At 39.8% G+C, this 21,834-nt stretch overlaps 1 protein-coding gene across 2 annotated transcripts; it reads right to left on the reverse strand.

Moving 5' to 3' along the window:
• Positions 1–155: 155 nt before the first annotated feature.
• On the reverse strand, positions 156–21,311 carry MIS18A (MIS18 kinetochore protein A). Of its 2 annotated transcripts, XM_004468611.3 has the most exons (6): positions 20,930–21,311; positions 17,420–17,486; positions 10,160–10,282; positions 5,672–5,768; positions 3,911–5,056; positions 156–2,539 (listed from the first exon to the last, which is right to left on the reverse strand). In XM_004468611.3, the coding sequence occupies exons 1-5, from the start codon at positions 21,267–21,269 to the stop codon at positions 4,976–4,978; spliced, it is 708 nt and encodes a 235-aa protein (XP_004468668.1). In that variant the 5' UTR covers positions 21,270–21,311; the 3' UTR covers positions 156–2,539; positions 3,911–4,975. The 2 variants fall into 2 exon arrangements, with proteins under 2 accessions (XP_004468668.1, XP_004468669.1); XM_004468612.3 differs by lacking the exons at positions 156–2,539; positions 10,160–10,282 and having other exon boundaries at positions 4,858–5,056; positions 20,930–21,300.
• Positions 21,312–21,834: the final 523 nt, after the last annotated feature.

The raw sequence follows: 21,834 nt of genomic DNA on the forward strand, positions 1-21,834 counted from the left end.
ATCTAAGAAAAGAAAGTTATCCCAGGGAAGTAGCTCTGACAACCAAAAGCAACTGCCACCTTCACGGAAAACCCTTTAAAGGTTTCATAGGATTTCTCAGCAGAATGGTTGTATTCTTCTGTTTGGTTTGGAAAATGTCAATCAAACACACATCCTTCATTTTCAAAGTTTTTATTGTTCTCAAGAAGCCTCCAAAATTAAAAGCCCACAGCTTCTGATAATGGGTAGACAATAGTTGATGAGGAGAGGTGAAGTTGATGGTGTTATGAAGAGAACTAAATTATTACATTTCCTCTGGTCTGGGAAGTCATTTCATGGATTCTCATTTCTCTCCTGTGGACTCTTTCTCAAGTTTCCTTTTGGTTACAAGGCTGAAAGGGCCCTGGAGGGGTTACCTTGTCCATCTCTCTGCCTTCAAATTAGATGAGGGTATCTAAAAATCCATGCTGTTCATTGTTTAGGGGGAAAAAACTTAAAGAGTTAATCTAATTTTGTCAAGCTAATTAGCAAAGGGAAATAGGGCCAACTGGAATAAAACAAGACCAATTCTACTTGAAGTCCCATTTGGGCCAATAAAACTCTGGACCTCAGCTCATCATTCCTCAAACCATCTTTATCTTACACTCCCTGCCTTGAAGTTTATTTTAACAAAGAATTCAGACAACTGTTAACCTTGTGAAGAAACTCAAATTATCTAGGCTGGGCTTGATTGCATTTGTACCCTGGTCATCAGCTACCCAAATGACAAACCTCCTTACAGATGATCAGAGCCCAAAACATGTCTGGGATAGATCAAAGAATAAATCTTCCTTTCTCAGATAGAAAGTGATTGTAAAGTGCTTACTCTTTTTGTTCACAGACAAGCAGCTGCCCAGTTATTTATCTTTTCAGGGAGAACAAAAGAGATGTATGCAACATTAATCAATTACATAAAATGTTAAAAGTGATTTGCTTTCAGGTGTTTTTTGCTTTTTCTCCACAAGTGGGAAACAGGCTGTAATCCCTAAAGTCTAAAGATACAGTATTCTGTTTTAGATTCATTCAATGAAAAGATGTCAGGACATGGTCTTGGTATGTTAAAAAGAAATCATTTTTATCTTTTCTCTTATACTTTAAGTGAAATAGTATGGAGAGAGGTTCAAAATACACAGGATGAGCTGGGAAGCCAGCTGCGGGGAGCAGGATGCATGGGCAGTTGGGCAAAGAGACCCGATTTTTAGCATTTGATTTCCTGGGTGTAAATACTCCCAACCATGGCCAATTTCAAACTACCTATGCAGTTTGACAACCAGCTCACAAAATTCCTGAAAATTTAAAATTGGCTCTTGCAAGTTGATCCAGCAAACCAGACAAGAGAGGTCACTGGTATAAGATTTCTTTCATACCCTCTTAACTTGACAAGTGAACTCAGTTGTTAAGCCACTAAAAAGTGTAAATGTCATACCATATGATCACACTGAAATAGGGTTTAAAGTGTGGTGTTTCATACTATATAATCATTAAAAACCAGGTTATAAAAGAATATTTAATGAAGTAGAAATATGTGTATGAAGTATTTTAAGCAAAAGCAATTGTCTGGCATAATTCCAATTTTGCATATAAAAATGAGTAGAAGGATATACTTTAAAAGGTGAACAGTAGTTATCTCTTAGTGAGATTGCGTGGGTTTTATTTTCTTCTCTGTGCTGTTTTGCTATCAAATTTTCTACAGTGTGCATATATTACTTTAGGAGTTGTAAAAAAAAACCAATCCAATGTTAGATATTTTTAAAAAGAAAAATATATGTGGTGTTTCAGATTGTTTTCTTTTCATATACACAGAATTTTATGGGTACACTAGCTGGAAAATTGCATCAGTTCACCTATGTAAACAAGGGTAAATCTTTGTCATTTATTTAGGTAATGCTTATTTTCAAAGTACTGTCATAATCCTCTCATCTGAGCATTTGGATGCAAGGAAGGCAGGTTATTATATTTGCCTTTTACAGATGAGGAAACTGGAGACTCAAAATGAGTATTTATCCAAGGTCACATACTAACAAAGGTTAAACTGGGACTCTGTCCCAGGATTTCCAACTGCTACCCCTGAGATCTCTTAATGACACGCTGATGTGGCTCCTTCATTCACAAAGTTCCTGCTGAACACCTAACCACATTCTGCAAGGAGGGTGCTCTTCTTTTTTTGTCCATTTTTGAATGCCTGAAGCTTAACTTGACTCATCCAAGTAGGACACACTCCATCCTGGCAACAAAGCTTCACAGAACAACAGCCACAGGGGCTCTTTAGCTTGGAGATTTATGATCATAAGACTTTGTGGAGGACCAGATCCACGCTGGGATGAAAACCATGTCCAATGTTCTTACATACATGTATTTACAATCATCTGTGAGGTCCACGAGAAGCTTCTGACGCCAGTCTCCATAGCTTGGAGAAGCAAGTTTCTGGGGAGATGGTATCTGAAGTCTCTTTGTTGAGGCCTATGTGATTTGGGCTGCAATGTCCATTTCTTGCTCCAGAAATAGCAGCACATTGGGCTTTCTGGTTATAAGAAAGAGAAATAAGAACTCATTAACTCAAGTAGGTTTTAGTAAGTGGATACACAGGGCTAGCATTCTGATGAGGCCTTCATGAAAAGCCAGAAAAAGGCAGGCCACCTGGCTTCAGGGGAACATGGTGGGCCCCGAGAGAGGATGGCCAGGAATGGGGTCCTGGAGCAGTCCCACCTGGGCTCCTCAGGGCGGGGCAGCTTGGGGAGCTTCAGCTCTCTCCTACAGTGATGGCAAGGCCACCCCTTACGCAACATCACAGGCAGAGGCTTCCTGGGACTGGCTTTCAGATCTTTCACAAATGTGTATGAGGCTGGTTTCCATCTGCACCCTCAGGGTGGCTAGTGAGCGCCACCTGAAGGATCCTAAACAGGAGGACAACTCTGGGGATGGTGCACTTTTCACTGCAAGCCTACATTACAGGAAGCTACTAAGGGACTTCAGCTATCTTTATCTCTGACCCGTAACAGAAGCCTTGATTAGCATTGTGATGAAATGAGTAGTTTGCAAGATGGATTGGCTCCTTAGTATAAACAGGGTATAAGGAATTAGAAACCCAAATCACCACCTACTTCAGAAGGACGCCTGTTAATGGCTATCAGAATATTCTGTAAACTGCTCCAAACAGAAAATTAGCCAAATCTGGCTGCTAAGATCTTCTCCCATGTGTTCTGAATGAACGTTCATGCAAGGTGCCTCAAGTCTCTAAGGCAGACACCTGGGATTCCACGGAGCTTCTTGAGGCAAGGTGACTGTCTTATAGGTGCTGATACTTGCTTTCACTGTTCTCTTCTCTATCTAGGATCAAGTTTGTGAGGGAAGAGACCAAGAGGGCTCACTGATTTTACTTATCAGTGGTTCTTCTATTCACAAGATGTGATCATCATGAATGGTAAGTCAATTTAACCAGGCTCCTTTTGCTATGATAACTTTAAATATCCTCAGAAATCATTAGAGAAATTCTGAGCAGAAGCCGAGTGACTCACTCATACATACAAAATACTAATGTTATGTGACCTTATTTTTATCCGCAACAGAAAGGGATCTGAGAAAATTGGGGGTTACCTTTCCATTCCTGAGCAGGACTACCACAGTGCCATGCTCAGGAAACATGTGGATGTCATGGCACCAGGATTTCTGGTTGCAATTAAATACCATAGTTCAGTTTTGTGAAAGTCACATCTTAGAGCACTTTGTTTTCAGCTTTATTCTCTTCCTGGTTATAAAATAATACATGCTGTATTAGGCAGCCAAAGGAGTGCTGATGTAAAATACCAGAAATTACTTGGTTTTTATAAAGGGTATTTATTTGGGGTAGGAGCTTACAGATACCAGACCATAAAGCATAGCTTACTTTCCTCACCAAAGTCTATTTCCACGTATTGGAGCAAGATGGCTGCCGACATCTGCCAGGGGTCAGGCTTCCTGGGTTCTTCCCTTCCAGGGTCTTGCTTCTCTCTGGGTTCAGGGTTCCTGTCTTCCCAGGGCTTGCTTCTTTCTAGGCTCAGGGTTCCTCTCTTCCTGGGGCTTGCTTCTCTTTCCTCTGTGTGCTTACTTCCCGGGGCTCCAGCTTAAGGCTTTAGCATCAAACTCCAACATCAAAACTCCAAAATCAAAACCCCTCAACTCTGTTCTTTGCCATGTCTTTTACCCTTGGCAGGGACTCAATGTCCTAAAGATATGGACCAGTCAAAGCCCTAAACATAACTTAATCACGCCCAGGTACAGATCACTGGAAATCAAAAACACATCAAACTGCTACACATGCTTACTCCAAAAGTCATACATTAGAGAAAAATGAAAAATTGACTACTATTTTCTGGTATATATTCCTCCAGATGTTTTCAGCATGTTGCATTAAATAATAACAAAGAGGATAACAAAAATGCATGATGCAAGTTTTCAATACTTCTGACAAGTAATTCAACTGACCACTGTTTCTCAAGACAGCTTTATCCATGAGTTTTCAGAGAAGATTTAACCACGTACTGGGTAAAAACTCCTAAGAGTTTCTTACGAAAAACCTAAAATGAAAAAAATAATTTAAAAAAATAAAAAATAAAAGTTTCTTACAATATTAACTATTGTCTAAAAGATTAAATGCACCATGGGTTTAAAAAAAAAAAGAATGAATTTGATACATAACATTTTCTTAAAAAATAAAGTCCTAAATTTCCATTCTAGCAAGTTATCATAAAATGGCTATAAAATTTGAACTTGGGAAACAATCACCCTTTACCATCAAACAAAGCAGTAAAATTCTACAAGTCTTTTCCCTAGACCGGCACAGAAGAGACTACCATGTTAACAGCCATTTAAAATTCCTTTAATTCTCAGTGAAAGTGAGATAACAAAAACTGCTACAGATGAATCATCCATTGGCAGATGGGGGGTGGGAGAGTCCAGAATGGGGGCCATGGAATAGATTTCAGCTTTTGCAACTGCTAGGGGATAATTTTGATTCAACTTCCCACAGCTTCATTTGTAATGCTTTCAAAACATCTTCCATCTATTGAATTGAAAAAAGAATATGTAAAAATACACATATGAATGTGATGAAAACATAACTGATGAGATAGTGTTAAAAATACTACACCTTTAAAGCAATTTTTCGGTATGTTATGTATTGCATATAGTACAAAATATTTGTTTAATGAGGTTATTTAAAGACATAAATTAGATTGTCTACTGATAAGACATAATTCTATTAACCGTGGTCCTCACCCTGTAATCTATAGCTCTTTCATGCCCTTGTCACCACCTTGCCTCTCTGGCAATGAGAAGATGTTTTTAACATTCAATAGTAATGCTGTTTATACCATGAGAGGTGAAGTAAATGAAATACTGATTTGATTCTCTAGTTAAATAGTTTTTAAAATATACTGTTTAGATTTTAGCATGAAATGTCTTTCAAATTATTTTATTGATGAAGCTTTAGCTTAATTTGTAGTCTGGTTCCCAAAAAAATCAACTTTACTAACAACTGAAATAAAATAAGAATTCTCTTACTATGAAAGTGCAAAGAACAAAACTGTTATTATAAGGACTATTATTTATGGAGAAAACACTTGTTCATTGATAAAGAATTGTTGATACAAAGATATAAAACTTTTAGCATAATTACCTGTTTTAGAGATTTTTCTATTTCAACTCTGCTTTCAAGATTAAAAAGTTCTTTATCTTCTGATATTATCTGCTTTTCAGAGGACCCTAAAACATAACTGAAATACAGTACAGTTAAAATATGAAAAATGAGCAAATATTAAATTTGTTTAATAATTTTAGAACTCTAATATATTGCACTATATATTAGCACAAGGTAAATGACTCTAACAACTACTTTTGTTAATAACAATCTACCTAGAAAGTTCTACTATCTAAAATAATGTTTTTCTCTATAACAGCTTTGTCCAGATCGTCATACACATTCACTTTCCATATAATAACTCTTTCATTGTTGGGAATAAACTTGCTTTTTAGTAAACTGGATGACAAAACATTATTAACCCTTGGTTCAAAATTCGAAGAGGTTAAAAATTCTGAAGAAGGCATTAGTGCACTGTATTCTTGCTTTATATGGTCTTTTATGAAAATGCGTGCTTTCAAAGTTGACTTTTAGTAAATGATAAATTTTGGAGTTAATTCTTGATTATCCAATTTAGGCAACCTCAACATTTTGAGTTATCCTCCAGGGGAAGTTTGGCTCAACTCTCTAGGGTCACAGGATTGACTCTCAGCATGGGATGCTGTGGTTCAGAAAAGTACTGAATAGTAGAAAAATTGACCAGGCAAGAGGAGGAAAACAGGCCCAGTGTTGCTAAGTAGATAAATCTAAGCAGTAAGGAAAAAGATGTCAAGTGTTTTTCAAAAGAAACCCAATTCATTGTATTTCATTAGAAGTCTTTTATCCTATGTAGCAACTTCAGTATGTCACTTCTTTTGTCAAAGAAGAACAGTCTTCCCTTGGAGATCTTATGGGTTACATTCCTGAAAAAAAAGCATGGAAGGCAAATAACATCTTGTTTAAAAAAAATTTAATAAGATGAGGTAGAAAAATTACATGGCATTGAGTAATAAAATTGTAAATAAACATTCTACAAGGCATACACTTCTAAAACAAAACCAGATTCTTTGGCATTTAAAATCCTGCCCCGAGAGAACTTTTACCCTAAACTCAACTATTCTGGGAAAAAAGCTTCGATGTTGTGATCTCCTCTTATACAGACAGTATGACTTTACAAAGCTCTGTACCAGCTCCAGTGGATTAAGATTTCATGTCTTTTATAATTGTAATCTCCCCTACTTAATTTCCACAAACCTTGGTAAAATTCTCAGGGAGATTAAGGGAACATTTGTTTGGGCCTGGGTCTTGCTTCAAATATTAAAACAAAAACACCTAATTTCTCTCCAAACAGACCTACATGCTTTAGCAGGACAAGGAGCAGTAAAACTTGTTATATTATTGAGTAAGGAATGTAAAAAGTTTGCAGTTTAAAATTTTAATCTAAACCTATTTAGCTTCAAAAGAAACTGGTGAAGCTGAGCCCTGAATCTCAATGGAGTTGTAACACCTACTCTCCAGTTCAAAGGACTCACCCAGGACAACTAACAGGGAGGAGATGATGAACAACATACCAAGGAATCGAGAGTGCCTACAGGGAAGAGGACATAGCTCAACTGATAGAGCATCTGCCTACCATATGGAGGGTCCAGGGTTTGATCCCCAGGGCCTCCTAACCCGTGTGGTAAGCTGACCCACATGCAGTGCTGCCGCGCAAGGAGTGCCATGCCACACAGGGGCACTCCCACGTAGGGATGCTCCACGTGCAAGGAGTGTGCCTTGCAAGGAGAGCCACCCCATGTGAAAAAAGAGCAGCCCGCCCAGAAGTGGTGCCGCACACATGGAGAGCTGACACAGCAAGATGACACAATAAAAAAGAGACAGTTTCCCGGTGCCACCTGATAATGCAAGTGGATGCAGAAGAACTCACAGCAAATGGACAGAGAGAGCAGACAACGGCAGGGCAAAGGGGAGAGAAATAAATAAAATAAATCTTTAAAAAAAAAAAGAGTGCCTACAACTGCAAGCAAGAGTCCCATCCATCGAATGTATGGGATGAAAGCCCCCCTCAATTAGTGGTAGAGTGGGCATCAACCATCCAAGTGTCCTCAGGTTTGGGAAACGAACTATGGACTAAAATAAATTTACTAGTACTTCACTACAGACAACTTGTGAATCTAGCAATGGAAGAAATACCACTGTTGTGGAGGCAATGACCCATGGATGTTCTGGGGTTAGAGAGAGGAAAAAACTGGTGTAATAGGGGGATATTTTCGGGATTTGGGAATCATCTGAATGATATTACAATGACAGATACAGGCCGTTATATATCCGGCCATAATCTACAGAGACAAACAGAAGAGTGTGTAAACTACAATGTAAACTATTAATACAATCCATGCTTAGTGGCAGTGCTCCAAAATGTGTTTATCAATTGCAATGAATGTACCACACTAATGAAAGATGTTGTTAATGTGGAAAAATGTGGGAGGTGTGGGGAGCAGGGCATATGAGAATTCCCTATATATTCTCTGTAACATTTATGTAATTAAAGTATCTTAAAAAATAAAAAAAGTGGGGGGAAAAAAAAGCTAGCGAAACTTCAGTTATCAAGGAATACTTGGATAAGAAGTCATAATTATAGCAAAAAGAATACTGTTTTAAACTTTTAAAAGAGAAAACCTAAGAAATTCAATAGGAGTAGCAAGTCAACCACGTGGGATATAAGCCCCCTCTCAATAGAGGTGGAGTGGACATCAGCAACCCAGGGTCCACAGGATGGAGGAATAAAATATGGATTAGAGTGAACTTACTGGAATTCTACTATAGAACTATTGTGACTAGTAATGGAAGAAACTGTAGCAGTGATCTGGAGAAAGTGCCCACAGTAGTTGCTGAGGGCAGGGAGAGGGAAGAAGAGATGAGATGTGGGGGCATTTTCAGGACTTCGAGTTGTCCTAAATGATATTGCAGGGACAGATGCTGGCCATTATATATCCTGCCACAACCCACTGAATGTACTGGGGAGAGTGTAAACTACAATGTAACCTATAATCCATGTGGTGCATGCAGCATACTCCACAATGTATTCACCAAATGCAATGAATGTGCCACAATGATGAAAGAGGTTGTTGAGGGATATGGACTTTGGCCCAGTGGTTAGGGCGTCCGTCTACCACATGGGAGGCCCGCGGTTCAAGCCCCGGGCCTCCTTGACCCGTGTGGAGCTGGCCCATGCGCAGTGCTGATGCGCGCAAGGAGTGCCCTGCTACACAGGGGTGTCCCCCACGTAGGGGAGCCCCACGCGCAAGGAGTGCACCCATAAGGACAGCCGCCCAGCGCGAAGGAGGGAGCAGCCTGCCGAGGAATGGCACCGCCCACACTTCCCATGCTGCTGACGACAACAGAAGCGGACAAAGACGCAGCAAAAAGACACAGAAAACAGACAACCGGGGAGGGAGAGGGGAATTAAATAAATAAAAATAAATCTTTAAAAAAAAAAAAAAAAAAAAGAGGTTGTTGATGTGGGAGGAGTGGGGGGGATGGAATATGGGGTATATGGGAACCTCTTATATTTTTTAATGTAACATTTTTTGTGATCTATGCACCCTATAAAAAAGACAATTTAATTTTAAAAATTAAAAAAGCATGAAAAAAAATGACACTTCAGGTTTGAAAAGATAATCTCATGTTATCCTCTCTGACAAAAGCTATCTATTCAGAGAACTAGTTACCATAACTAAAACCATAACTAAAAAAAAAAAAGAGTGGTGAAATATTCCAAGTAATGCAAATGTAGGCACTTTGTTTTCTTCTTAAATTGCTTTTCTTTCCTAGTATATAAGGTTTCTTAGGCATCCTCAAAGTCTTAAAGGTTACATCTCTGCCAGGACAAGGAAAATACGTATTTGAAGCTAATTTACTTAATTTTGTCATATCTGTATCTCATACACAGCCAAAGAATGGGAAGGCTGTTAAAATATTCAAAATTCCTTAACTGACATCTATAGCAAATTTGCCTTGTTTCCTAACATTTTAGAAATCTTTGAGAGTGAAGGCATTTTTCTTTTCCTTTTTCTTTTTTTATCTCAAAAAAGCAGATGTTTCTTCCTATTTCCAACTATAGAAAATAGTTGGACTTTGAATTTCTACTTTTTCAAGATCATCAAAGTTTAAAAATTCCTATTTCTTCATGATATTCTAGGAGGCTAAAAACAGGAATGGGGGGAGAATGGACAATATATATTGATCCATACAATCCTATTCAATTAAATACAATTTTTAAAAACAAATGAATATACTTTTATTCCAAAACTTTTTCTCACAGTGTTTTTTCCTTGTAATTTAAAATGTGTGACTTTTATAATACCAAAAAAGCAGGTAAAAAACACAATAGTAATCAACAGTTTTACTGTCAGAAATTATTACTTGAAAATATATTTTAGATAAACAACACTGACTTTTGTTCTGATGTTCTGATGTTTTCATACCAATTTCAGCACAAACTTAACTTTTTGGAGAAATGAGTTATGTAGTAATCACCTATATTACCTTTCAATAGCTTCGACACTGAGGCAAAACAAGTCTCTCTTGAAATCAAGATTCTTTGGTGTACATCTGTATATGTAGCCCAGATTGAGTGAGCATCCTGTACAGTATAAAGTTTCAAGAATGCTGCAAAAAAGAAATGACACTGCTTTAGGAAGCAAAATAACAAACTGTTACAATAGAAGTCCTACTGTTAAAAATTCATCAATACTGGGCAGTGGATTTGGCCCAGTGGTTAGCACGTCCATCTACTACATGGGAGGTCCGCAGTTCAAACCCTGGGCTTCCTTGACCCATGTGGAGCTGGCCCATGCACAGTGCTGATGTGCCCGGGGAGTGCCCTGCCACGCAGGGGTGTCCCCCGCGTGGGGGAGCCCCACGCGCAGGGAGTGCGCCCCGTGGGGAGAGCCGCCCAGGGCGAAGGAGAGGGCAGCCTGCCCAGGAATGGTGCCACACACACAGGGAGCTGGCAAGACAGGATGACGCAACAAAAAGAAACACAGATTCCCATGCCGCTGACAACAACAGAAGCGGACGAAAATGCAGCAAATGGACACAGAGAACAGACAACCGGGGTGGGGGGAGGAAAGGAGAGAAATAAATAAATGAATAAATCTTTTTTAAAAAAATTCATAAATACTTAAACGTTTGTTTCAACTATATGTTATTCTGACCAAATTAAGCATAAAGGGGGAAGAAAATAATAGCAAAATGTTTATAAGAAATGTAAAGAGAGCCATTTCCAGGCCACATTGCTTAGCATGTAGTGACAAGGGACAGACACAAAAGTTACAAGAAGAGAGAGTACTAGTGTGGTATTTTCTAGAATGTAAACTCCTTGATGTCTGGCATTAAGTGGTGTGCTTGGCGTAGGCAAGAGAAGGATGGTGGAGGCTCTACCAGGTGGGATACGCCAGGAGCGGGCACGCCTCCTACAAGAAATGTGGCATCCCCAAGGCCTCGCTGCGGATGGCCATCGTTGTGCAGTCCCCCATGTTCGATGGGAAGGTCCCACACTGGTACTTTTCCTGCTCTGGAAGGTCAGCCACTCCATCCGGCACCCTGACGTCAAAATGGATGTGTTCTTCAAGACTCGGTGGGACGACCAGTAGAAAATCAAGATCGCAGAGGCCCTGGGCATGACAGGCGCATATAGAGGGAGCAGCCAGGGCCCACCTCCCACCTGGAGCTTCCAGGAGCCATTTCCAAGAAAGCAAGGGACAGCTCTTGGCATGGCACGCAGAGGGTGCGTGCCGCTGTGACTTCAGCGGCCCCACACTGGTCCTGCGTTGGTGCAGTGCCAGGTGGTTTTATTAAGCTCAGATTTTCATCCCTTTTGGAAGGACCGCAATTCGTTTCTCTGCCTTTCTAAACTGGTCACGCTGACCCCGTTTATCCTGTTTTCCACCTCCAGGAGACGGGTGGTCGGGGACAGCAGAAGCATGGCTTCCGGGTGCTGTGCCCTGTAACTGTTATCTGGGCCTGCCTCCCCTCCTGTGGACAAGGTGTTTGCCTCCAGCTGCTTCAGAGCTGCTGGCAACTGAGACCAGTAGCACCACTCAGAATTCTGAGTACGTGTACATTTGCCAAGTAAGGGTCTAGAGGATGTATATTGATTTTAGCAAAGGACTTGTCTTTCTCCCTTTTGTAGTCCGGATAGTGACAGCTGTCATTTTGGGGACCTAGATAGTGGACATCTAGTTATAATGCATGTGTGTATGTGTGAGAAGTTATAACCTAATGCAAAAAGGCATAACAATTTTGCTATAAATGTTTCTTTTGTGAAACCATCTTAAATCAAAGAGCCTAATTTATCATGTTTTCAGTCATATGAAAAGTTTAATTCATCCCAATCCTATAATCCAGAGGTAACTACCACTCATTAACACTGTGGGTTATCTCCTTACAAAATTTTTTTCTATACAAAAACCAATTCACGTGTCTGCATATGTGTATATTTTCTTTTCTGCAGAAAATGGGATCCTGTCCTATGTATGTACTACTAGTTAAACTATTTACTTTTTCATGTTAGAAGTTACAGATTTCCATCCTGATATTTAATAACTGCATAGTATTCATTTATTGAGGTCTTGCCAAAGTCTATGCACTCTTCCAAGAACTTGGTGTACATTAATCTAAGCATAGCAAAAGACCTTAATCAGTTTTTTACAGATAGGGAAACTGAGGCACAGAAAGGTTAAGTAACTGACCCAAGGTTAAATGAGAGCTGAATGCCTGGGCCAGGATTTAAACCCAGGCAGTCTGGCTCTTGAGACCAGGCTTGTAACCATTTAGCCAAACAGAGCTGCTGAAAACTACTTGTACCTCTTTGGGCATTGTCCAGTTAATTCTTTTTTTTTTTTTAATAAAGATTTATTTTATTTATTTCTCCCTTAAAAAAAAGAAAAATTTTAGGAGCAATGTGGCTTAAGCGGTTGAGTGCTCACTTCCCAGGTTCAGTTCCCAGTGCCTCCTGAGAAAACAAAAACAAGTAACAAGCAAAACAAACAAAAAAACCTACTCAGGGAAGCTGATGTGGCTCAGTGGTTCAGTATCAGCTTCCCACATACGAGATCCCGGGTTCAACCCCCAGCCCCCAATACCTCAAAAAAATATCAAACAAAAACAGAAAAATATTTAAAATTTAGAAATTAGACAAACTAATTCTGCCAGCCTTTTTACTGTCATATTGACTACTAAGCCCATCAACGGCTGTGTGACATTCTGGGGCATGGGTAGGCAAATTCTTTCTGTAGCAAACCAGAGAATAAATATTTTAGGCTTGCACGCCACATGTCATCTGTCACAGCTACTCTGCCACCACAGCATGAAGCAGCCATAGACAATACATATCTGAACAGATATGTCTGCATTCCAAAGAAACTGTATTTACACTCAACAACAAAAAGACAGTCCAATTTAAAAATGGGAAAAGACTTGAAAAAATACTTCACCGAAGATGTACAAATGGTCAAAAAGCACATGAAAAGATGCTCAACATCATTAGCCATTAGGGAAATGCAAATCAAAACCACAATGAGATACTGTATCTCACAACCACTAGAATGGCTACTATTAAAATAAAGGAAAATTACAAATATTGGAGAGGATGTGAGAAATAGTAACACTCATTGTTGGTAGGAATGTAAAATTGTACAGCTGTTGTGGAAAATAATTTGATGGTTCCTCAAAAAGTAAAGCATAGATTACCATGCAAACTGGTAACTGCACTTCTAGGTAGATACTCAAAAGAAATGAAAATGGGAGCTTAGATATATGGGAGCAGATGTTGCTCAAGCGATTGAGTTTCCCACATGGGACGTCCGGGTTTGGATCCTGGTACCTCCTTAAAAATAAAAAAACAAACAACAAGTAAATAAATGAAAAATACCAACTCCAGGGAGCAGATGCTGCTCAGTGGTTGAGTGCTGGCTTCCCACAAGTAAGGTCCCAGGTTCAATTCCCAGCCTCGGGGAAAAAAAAAACCCCACAAATACAGGCACACCAATGTTCACAGCTGCATTAGTCACAACTGCCAAAAGATGGCAGGAACCCAAATGTCCACTAACTAATGAAGAAACTGTGGTACATACATACAATGGAATAGTATTCAGCCATAAAAAGGAATCAAATTCTAATATATGCTTGAAGTCATCATGTTGAATGAAATAGTCCAGACACAAAAGGACAAATATTGCATGACCTCAGTGATATGAAATAATAAGAATAAGCCAATTCATAGATTCAGAAACTAGAATATAGTTTACCAGGGGATAGGGTAGGGATAGGGAATAGGGAATTAATGCTTACATTGTACAGTTTCTATTTGGGGTGATGGAAAAGTTTTGGTAATGGATGGTGGTGATGATAGCATATTGTAAAAGTAATTAACAGAAATGAATTATATATTTGAACTTGGTTAAAAAGGAAATGTTAGGTTGTACATGTTACTAGAATAAAATTTTTTAAAAATAGAATTGTGAAACACAATGAACCTTAATGTATAATTATTAATTATAGTAGTTAATAGTATAATTATAATAATATTCTTTCACCAGTTGTAACATTTACCACACTAATGTAAGGTGTTAATAATACAGTAGTATATGGCAACTCTTTATTTTCTGCAAGATTATCTGTAAACCTATGACTTCCCTAATAAAAAACTGAATTTACAAAAATAGGTACTCAGTCCACAAGCCAGAATTTGCCCATCCCTGTTCTAGAGGAAACACTGTTTACTATTTACTATTGATTAGGGTCCAGACTCTGTAAAGTTAGATGATAACTCACATTAATAGAAAGAAGACTGGCAAATTGCAAATAACTTTCATCTGGTAGAGAGGCAAATGATTTCTGTTGATAGAACAAATAACCCCAAAGGTTGCAGTTTTATTACCCTGAAGAGCATTAACCAAATTTGCCATAAAGGGCACCATGCTCCTTTCAACCAGCTTTGTCATCTTCTGGTTCTCTCATTGGTGAGTTAAATAAATCTCTGACATGTGCTTATTAAATATTTGTTAAGTGTTGTTTTTTTAAAATTATATTAGAACTCTTCCATCAACTATAAATATGATCCACATAGATGACTCACAAATATTTTACTGAATGACCCATCATTATTATTACTCACCATAATTCTTCCTTTATTCTATTTACTTCTCCACTCAGACCCTGCATATTTGAATAAACTCTCCCCTTGTGCCAGTTCATATCCTTCAACATTTTAAAATCTGGTTTAGAATCCACTGTCTCCTAAAAGCCTTGTCTAACTGACCCGTCCAAATTTACCATTTTATAAATATTTCTTTACTAAAATTACAGCCCAAAGACATAGCAAGCAGACATGGTAACTGGGGATTTAAATCTAGTGATCATAAAAGTCTGCCAGGAGGCAGATGTGGCTCAGGTAACTGGGCTACCATCTACCATATGGGAGGCCCTGGGTTCGATTCCTAGGGTCTTCTGGTGAAGGCAAGCTGGCCTGCACCACCACCATGGAGAGCTGATGGCAGACAGCAAGCACAAACAACGGCAGGGGGAGGTATAAATTTTAAAAAATAATAATAATAACTATTTTTTAAAAAGTATTCCATTATTTCAAAAGTACTGTGTAACTCCTCCTATGTGAGCCACTTGTATTCACTAAACAGCTACTCCTATCAAGCAAAAGGGAGGTATCCCAAATTCAGACAGCATCCTGGAGATTATTGTTCAGAATCTGAGGGACATTTTTAACTGCTATAGCAAATTATAAAGAGAAAAAATAATAATAAAGGGGATCACCACCTGATAAAGGTTAAGTTCTCACTGGTGACAAAATTAGCTTTTTAACAAAGTTTCTATGGGGTAAGAAATATGAAAGTAACTTAGGAAACTGAAGAGTTTCTTAAATGAAAAGTGAACAGGCAAATTTTGATACTATGTATCAAACCTCATACTCAACATGAAGCTGCCAGAAAGAATTACCAAGATTATGAACTAATATCTAATGCAGGTGTTGTCAGCCATGAAAGGATGCTTAGAAAATCCTGAGGCTTGAATTCCAAAAAAACACTCATCGATGGCTAAGACTGCTTTATCCTGACTTATGAAAATTAAACACCACTGAAAAGTACACCCGAATCCATTCATACTTCTGTAGTTATCTTGAGGCATAATCAAAAGATGGAAGCTATTACTGTAGCACCTGTCTGCTTTCACAGAGCAAGAAGTTGGCCAGAATTCACTGTTATCATTAAACAACACTACTGAGAAGGCAGTGTCAGAAATCATAAGGTAATTTTAGACAAGGAATTAGTTATCTTGTAAGTTCCTTAAATGACAGAATCAAGATGAACAGAGAAAACCACATCACTACAACATATTTCCAAAACCCACAATTATTCTGTTCGCCATTGGCAGAATGGTTCAAGTACGATGGTCCTATTATCACAAAATTCACAAGTATCCTAAAGCAATATGGTATTTCCAAAGTATGGAACACATGACCTTAGTAATGTGTTTAGGTGGTATAAACGACGGGTTCAGGTAATACAAGTAAAGAACATTAAAATAAACACTGAATTAGAGAGTAATCGAATTCCACTTTCAATTCTCTTTCAATCCTGACTACAAAAGGGAAAGAAGAAAGTCTCAGTTTGGTGCTAGAATGTTTTTAACATTTATCTAACCACTGTAAATTTTTTTTTTAAGATTTATTTTATTTCTCCCCATCCCCATTGCCCCCATTGTCTGCTCTCTGTGTCCATTCACTGTGTGTTGTCTCCTTGTATTCTCATTAGGCAGCTCTGGGAACCGATCCTGGGACCTTCAGAGTGGGAGAGAGACCATCACTCTCTTGCACCACCTCAGCTCCCTGTTCTGCTATGTCTTCTTATTTTCTCTCCTCTCTGTCTTCTGTTGCGTCATCTTGCTGCGCCAGCTCTCCGTGTTGGCCGGCACTCCTGTGTGGGGTGGCTTTCCTATAGCAGGTGGCATTCCCACACAAGCCAGCTCTCCTGTGTGGGGCCGCATTCACGCATGGGCCAGCACTCCACGTGGGCCAGCTTGCCTTCACCAGGAGGCCCTGGGAATTGAACCCTTGACCTCCCATATGGCAGACAGGAGCCCAATTGGTTGAGCCACATCCATTTCCCCCACTGTAAATTTTTTAACAGTGAGAGGACAGACTGCATACTCAGACTGAGCCAAGCAAGGATCTCAACTAAAACAAAACATCTGTCTTCATTATAATTATCTTCAGAGTAACTTCCTAGTTATTGCAATTGATGATGGTAGTAATATAAAGATTTTTAAAATAAATTTAAATTAAAAATTCTAAGTCAATTTAATGAGCAAATATGAAGTACATAATAGTATAGGTGGTATGTGGATATGGCAAACTGGTGAAGGCGACACCAAAATTATTGGAGTTGGGAAAAGAGACAAACATTTCACAGAAAGTAAAGAGAGAGCTAGGCATGGTCCTACTCCTAATTAGTCCTGTGGCCTAAGCAAAGTTCTAACCTTCCCGGGCCTTACTTTCTTCATCTACAAAATGAGATACAAACTAAGGCTAAGTTTTCCAATTTTTAATCATCCACATGCCAGCAGCACAATTTTTGTCACATCCATATATTACCTGTACTACTAATTATCCCTAAATGGTGTAATTTTTTATTAAAATACACTTTAGTTGAAGTTCACTCTAGCATAACAAAAAACGAAAAACCAGTACTTTAAACCCATGTTCTCTAACATTTACATAGTAGTACTCACCAACCATTTTCATTTTTACGTTTGGAGAGCTTCTGTTCCTTATCCACAGAAACATTACAGGAAACACCTAGAAAGAGAGAAAGTGACTATAATTTATTAATGCAGTTTGTTATAATATATATTCAGACATTTAGAGAATCTCTAATCCAACTTTTATTTTAGAATTCAGAGGGCTAGAGCTCAGTCATACACACAAATGTTCAAATCTAAATGTGTTTTTACTTCTGGGAAAAGATGACAAAATAAGTTATTTCCCTACCTTCTCTGAAAACCACTGACAATAAAGTAATAAAATTAGACAAAAACACAATAGTAAAACTTAGAACAATTAGAATCCCAAATCATTAAAACAAAAATTGATAATTATATATATATACTTAAAACATGAGTTTACAAAGAGTATCAAGCAGATACAGTGAAATTGGGATCAAAGCCAATGTATATGTCTCCAGATCTCAAACACAGAGCTCAGCTCAGCTCTCTAAAAGTATTCGAGAGGGTTCCCAGGAATCAACCAAAAAACTTTTACATAGCTTGGATAGGAGTCATAGCTGGACCACAAAAGAAGTAGGAAACATTAGTGGAGGATCCAAGTTAAGGATACAAAAGGACAGTGTGGCAGATTGAGTTAGGTACCCAAGAAAAAACATGTTCTTAACGTTAATCCCATTCTTGTGTCTGTGAACCTATTGTAAAGAGGACCTCTGAAGATGTTATATTGAGTCAAGGCATGGACAACTGAAAAAAGGTGTGTCTTTATCCTATTACTGGAGGCCTTAGTAAGAGAGTCACAGGGAGGAGCTAGAAGTCAACTGGAGCCCAGAAAAGAAAGGACACCGCCTTTTCTGATAGGAAAGCCAAGGAGTCCAAACCCTGCATGCCAGTTAGAATGCTACTGACCCCAGAAGGATGCAAGCCTTCCACCCTCCAAAATAGTGCAACAATAAATCCATTGTCTAAGCCAAACTCACTGTGTGGTATCTGTCATGGCAGCTAGAAAACTAAGACAGAGAGATTAAGGGACATAGGGCAATGAGCAAGGATCCTGTCAGACCAAACAAAGCCAAATGAGACTCTTTGATTTCACTTACTCCTACAATCTACCTTAACTCAGTAAATGCTACCAGTTGCTCAAATCAGAAAACCCAACAGTATCCTTTATTCTTTGACACCTCATCCTGCTTTCCCATATCTACTCCACTGATGAATCCTATCAATTCTACCTCATCTCTCTCTAATGCATCATCTCTTCTCCATCCCCCAAACCACTTAAAACACCTCTTGCTTAGACGACTGCACTAGCACCTGACCCCACCACCCATCTTCCACTTTTGTTCCTCCCCTTCAAAACTTTCTCAAAAAAACAAAAACTGAGTCAACTCACTCCCCTTCCCACCACTAGAATAGATCCTGACTCCTTAGAATAGCCTACAAGGATATACATTTTCTGGCCCCTTCCTTAACTTTAATTTTTACTCTATTCTTCAGCCATAGTAGCTTCAAAGTCTTTCTTGGCATTAGTTGTCCCCTATGCCTAGAAAAAGGAAAAAGCATGACCAAAGGAATGTACCTGTTGCCAAGTTGACATTCATGCATGAGGGCAACATATTTTCAAGCATTCAAACCTGTAGTTTCCCTGGGGAGAAGGGAATCACTAATGACCAGTCAAAATAAACAACTCAGGAATGGGAAAACTACAGTATAAGAATACTGAAATTGAAAAATAGATCCACATAAATAGTATACTAAGGTTAAATGACTCAGAAATTAAAGCTACAGAATAGAATGTAAATGTTATGATCTTGACACAGTAAAATAAAACTAGGCTACTAAGACAGGGAGTGGGAATATCTTCATATTTCATGGGGGGGTGGAGATGGGGGTGTAGGTCTATGGAATTGTCTAAAATTGATAAAGTAAATTCTCACAACTACTCCATGCAAATATTATTCCATTTTACAGTGGCAGAAACTGAGGTTGAGACATTAAGTAGTTTGCCCAGGGTTACACAGATAATAATTGGCAGGGCCAGGATTCAAACAGGAGCAAGTCAAGGCCTCCACCACCATGCTATATAGTCTTTCAGCAAGCAACTGCTAAAAAGAGTGAATTATATCTATATACATTAAAACAAAAAAATATTCTGGACATATACGTAGTATAAAAAAGGGAAGGGCACATAACAGTATAAATGGCCTCAACTGTGTTTTTTAAAAACTTACATGTCAAACATGCTCATGTGCACAGAATGTACCATGCCTTTAAAAAATAAGGCATTGTCGCCCAGCGCGAAAGAAAGAGCAGCCTGCCCAGGAATGGCGCCTCACACGAGAGCTGACACAAGATGACCCAACAAAAAAGAAACACAGATTCCCGGGCCGCTGACAACAGAAGCGGACAAAAACGCAGCAAACAGACACAGAGAACAGACAACTGGGGTGGGGGTGGGGGGGAGAAGGAGAGAGAAATAAATAAATCTAAAAAAAAAATTAAGGCATTGTGAAGTCTGGGGCTAGGCAGTGTATGTTGTAGGAAGTATACTTTTTATTTTTATACTTTCCTGCACTGTTTGATTTTAATAGGTGCTAAAAGTTAATACCAATATATCACTCATGAGACCTATATGTTCTTAGGTTTATGTTTAATTACTGTAAAAGGACTCAGCAATAAGTTTAATGAATTGAGGAATCCTATTGAAAATGGCAGATCCCAGAAAGAGCTAGTGACCTGGAATTGGTGTCGTTTCTTCCCAATATTATATTCCAAATGAGAAAACATCCTCCCCACAAACTTCAACGAAGTGTTGGTGAATTTGTTCACCAAAATATTTGTAGAATTTAAACAAGCTCTTCAGAAAATTAACTTCATATTGAAAACCACAAATTCAAAAAAACAGCTATGTTTACACTAATTCAAAGAAAAGAACCGTGCAAAACCATCTCTCCCTAAAGTAAATACCGTGGAAGTCACAAAATTGAAAAAGCAGTTGCCTTCCTCTAAACTCTTTTATTCTGCCCTCTTCTTTCTTCAGTTTTGATGGGGTTGGTGTCTTTACTGCAAGCCTTTTTTTTTCTTCACAGCACTCTTCTGTCTACTCTAATTATTAAGACTTGAGAAGAGCTGATACAGTTAGATCTGAAAAATCATTCCTGACATTCCTCTGCAGAAAGCAGGTAGCTGAAAGGCTTGATTTCTTAAACCATTAACAAGTATTATTTACTAATTAGCACCCCCCTAGTTTCTACGGGGAGTAAGATACAATGGCTACACCCAAAACGCTTACAATCCAGTTGGTAATGTTTTTCTTACTTAGCGCTCACAAAGATGATGGAGGACCACAGACAATGAGCTCTCTTCTTCCCTTTTCCCGAGATCAGCTCACCCTCACCCGAGGTTCCCCGGCCTCTAAAGTCCCTGGGCAGCCCCCGAGGAGACCCTCCTCCTCCGGGACCGCCCAAGTGCGGAACACCCGGGAAAAAGGCCGCCCCAAGCCCCCTGGCCCGGACTGACAGCGCAGCAGGATGCAGTTGGTGTCCTCCTGGCTCGTCACCCAGCTCAGCGAGTCGCCTAGGGGCCGCCGGCAGCCGGAGCACAGGAAGACCAGCGGCCTCTCCGCCTCCACCTCGGCCTCGTCCGCCTCCGCCACCTCGCGCCGCGTCTCCTCGGCCCGCGAGTCCCCGCTCACGGAGCTCCACATGCCCGCCCACTTCTGCAGCAGCAGGTGGCGGCTGGAGTCCTCCGACAGCCGCTTGCCCAACAGCGAGGAGTCGCTCCACTTGCTCTTATCGGCACACGCACAGCTAGTAGAGGAACAAGCGTTACAGGAACGCAGCGACGAAACGCCCGCCATTACCTACAAACCGCCCGCGCCCTAGAGCACCAAGGGAAAATCGTCCTCGCGCATGCGTCGGGCGGGGCGGTGGAGGCCGAGAGGGGGCGGGACCTGAGGGGCGGAGGCTGAGGGCGGAGGCTGCCAGCGCGCATGCTCGCCTGTGGGTTGGGCTGAGCAGGTTGGGTAGGTGCTGGTGCAGCGGAGTTTCGGTTTAGGAAGTTGAGCTTCGAGTTGGGGGTTGGGCAGGGCTGGGTTCAGCCTGTCGCATGGGAGGGACGGTACCATCCAGAAAGTTACGGGACCGAACTAAATTATTAACCGTTATGAAAACCTTCAGGATGGTTAGCCACGGCAAATTTGCCACCACACACATTGCCTGTGGCCTTTTCCCTTCACATGCTACAACCGCCTCAAATTTCAGCTTCTGTGAAAACTGGTTAGAGCACAGATTGCTGAGCCTCTCCACAGATTGTTCAGTGTGTCTGGGTGGGGCCGAATAAGTTACATTTTTTCTTTTAAAGATTTATTTCTCCCCCATTCCTCCGTTCGTCTGCTCTCTCTATTGCTGTGTGTTCTTCTGTGT

This window comes from Dasypus novemcinctus, chromosome 4 (assembly GCF_030445035.2).
Source record: "Dasypus novemcinctus isolate mDasNov1 chromosome 4, mDasNov1.1.hap2, whole genome shotgun sequence".
NCBI classification, from domain to species: Eukaryota; Metazoa; Chordata; class Mammalia; order Cingulata; family Dasypodidae; genus Dasypus; species Dasypus novemcinctus.

What these genes read in the sequence shown, in the direction of transcription:
- MIS18A (XM_004468611.3), bottom strand. Translation starts at nt 21,269, where the DNA reads ATGGCGGGCGTTTCGTCGCTGCGTTCCTGTAACGCTTGTTCCTCTACT. An exon ending in CAACTGCATCCTGCTGCGCT is followed by an intron (nt 17,487 to 20,929) that starts GTCAGTCCGGGC and finishes CTCTCTTTCTAG; the next exon opens with GTGTTTCCTGTAATGTTTCT. An exon ending in TAGAAAAATCTCTAAAACAG is followed by an intron (nt 5,057 to 5,671) that starts GTAATTATGCTA and finishes TCAATTCAATAG; the next exon opens with ATGGAAGATGTTTTGAAAGC.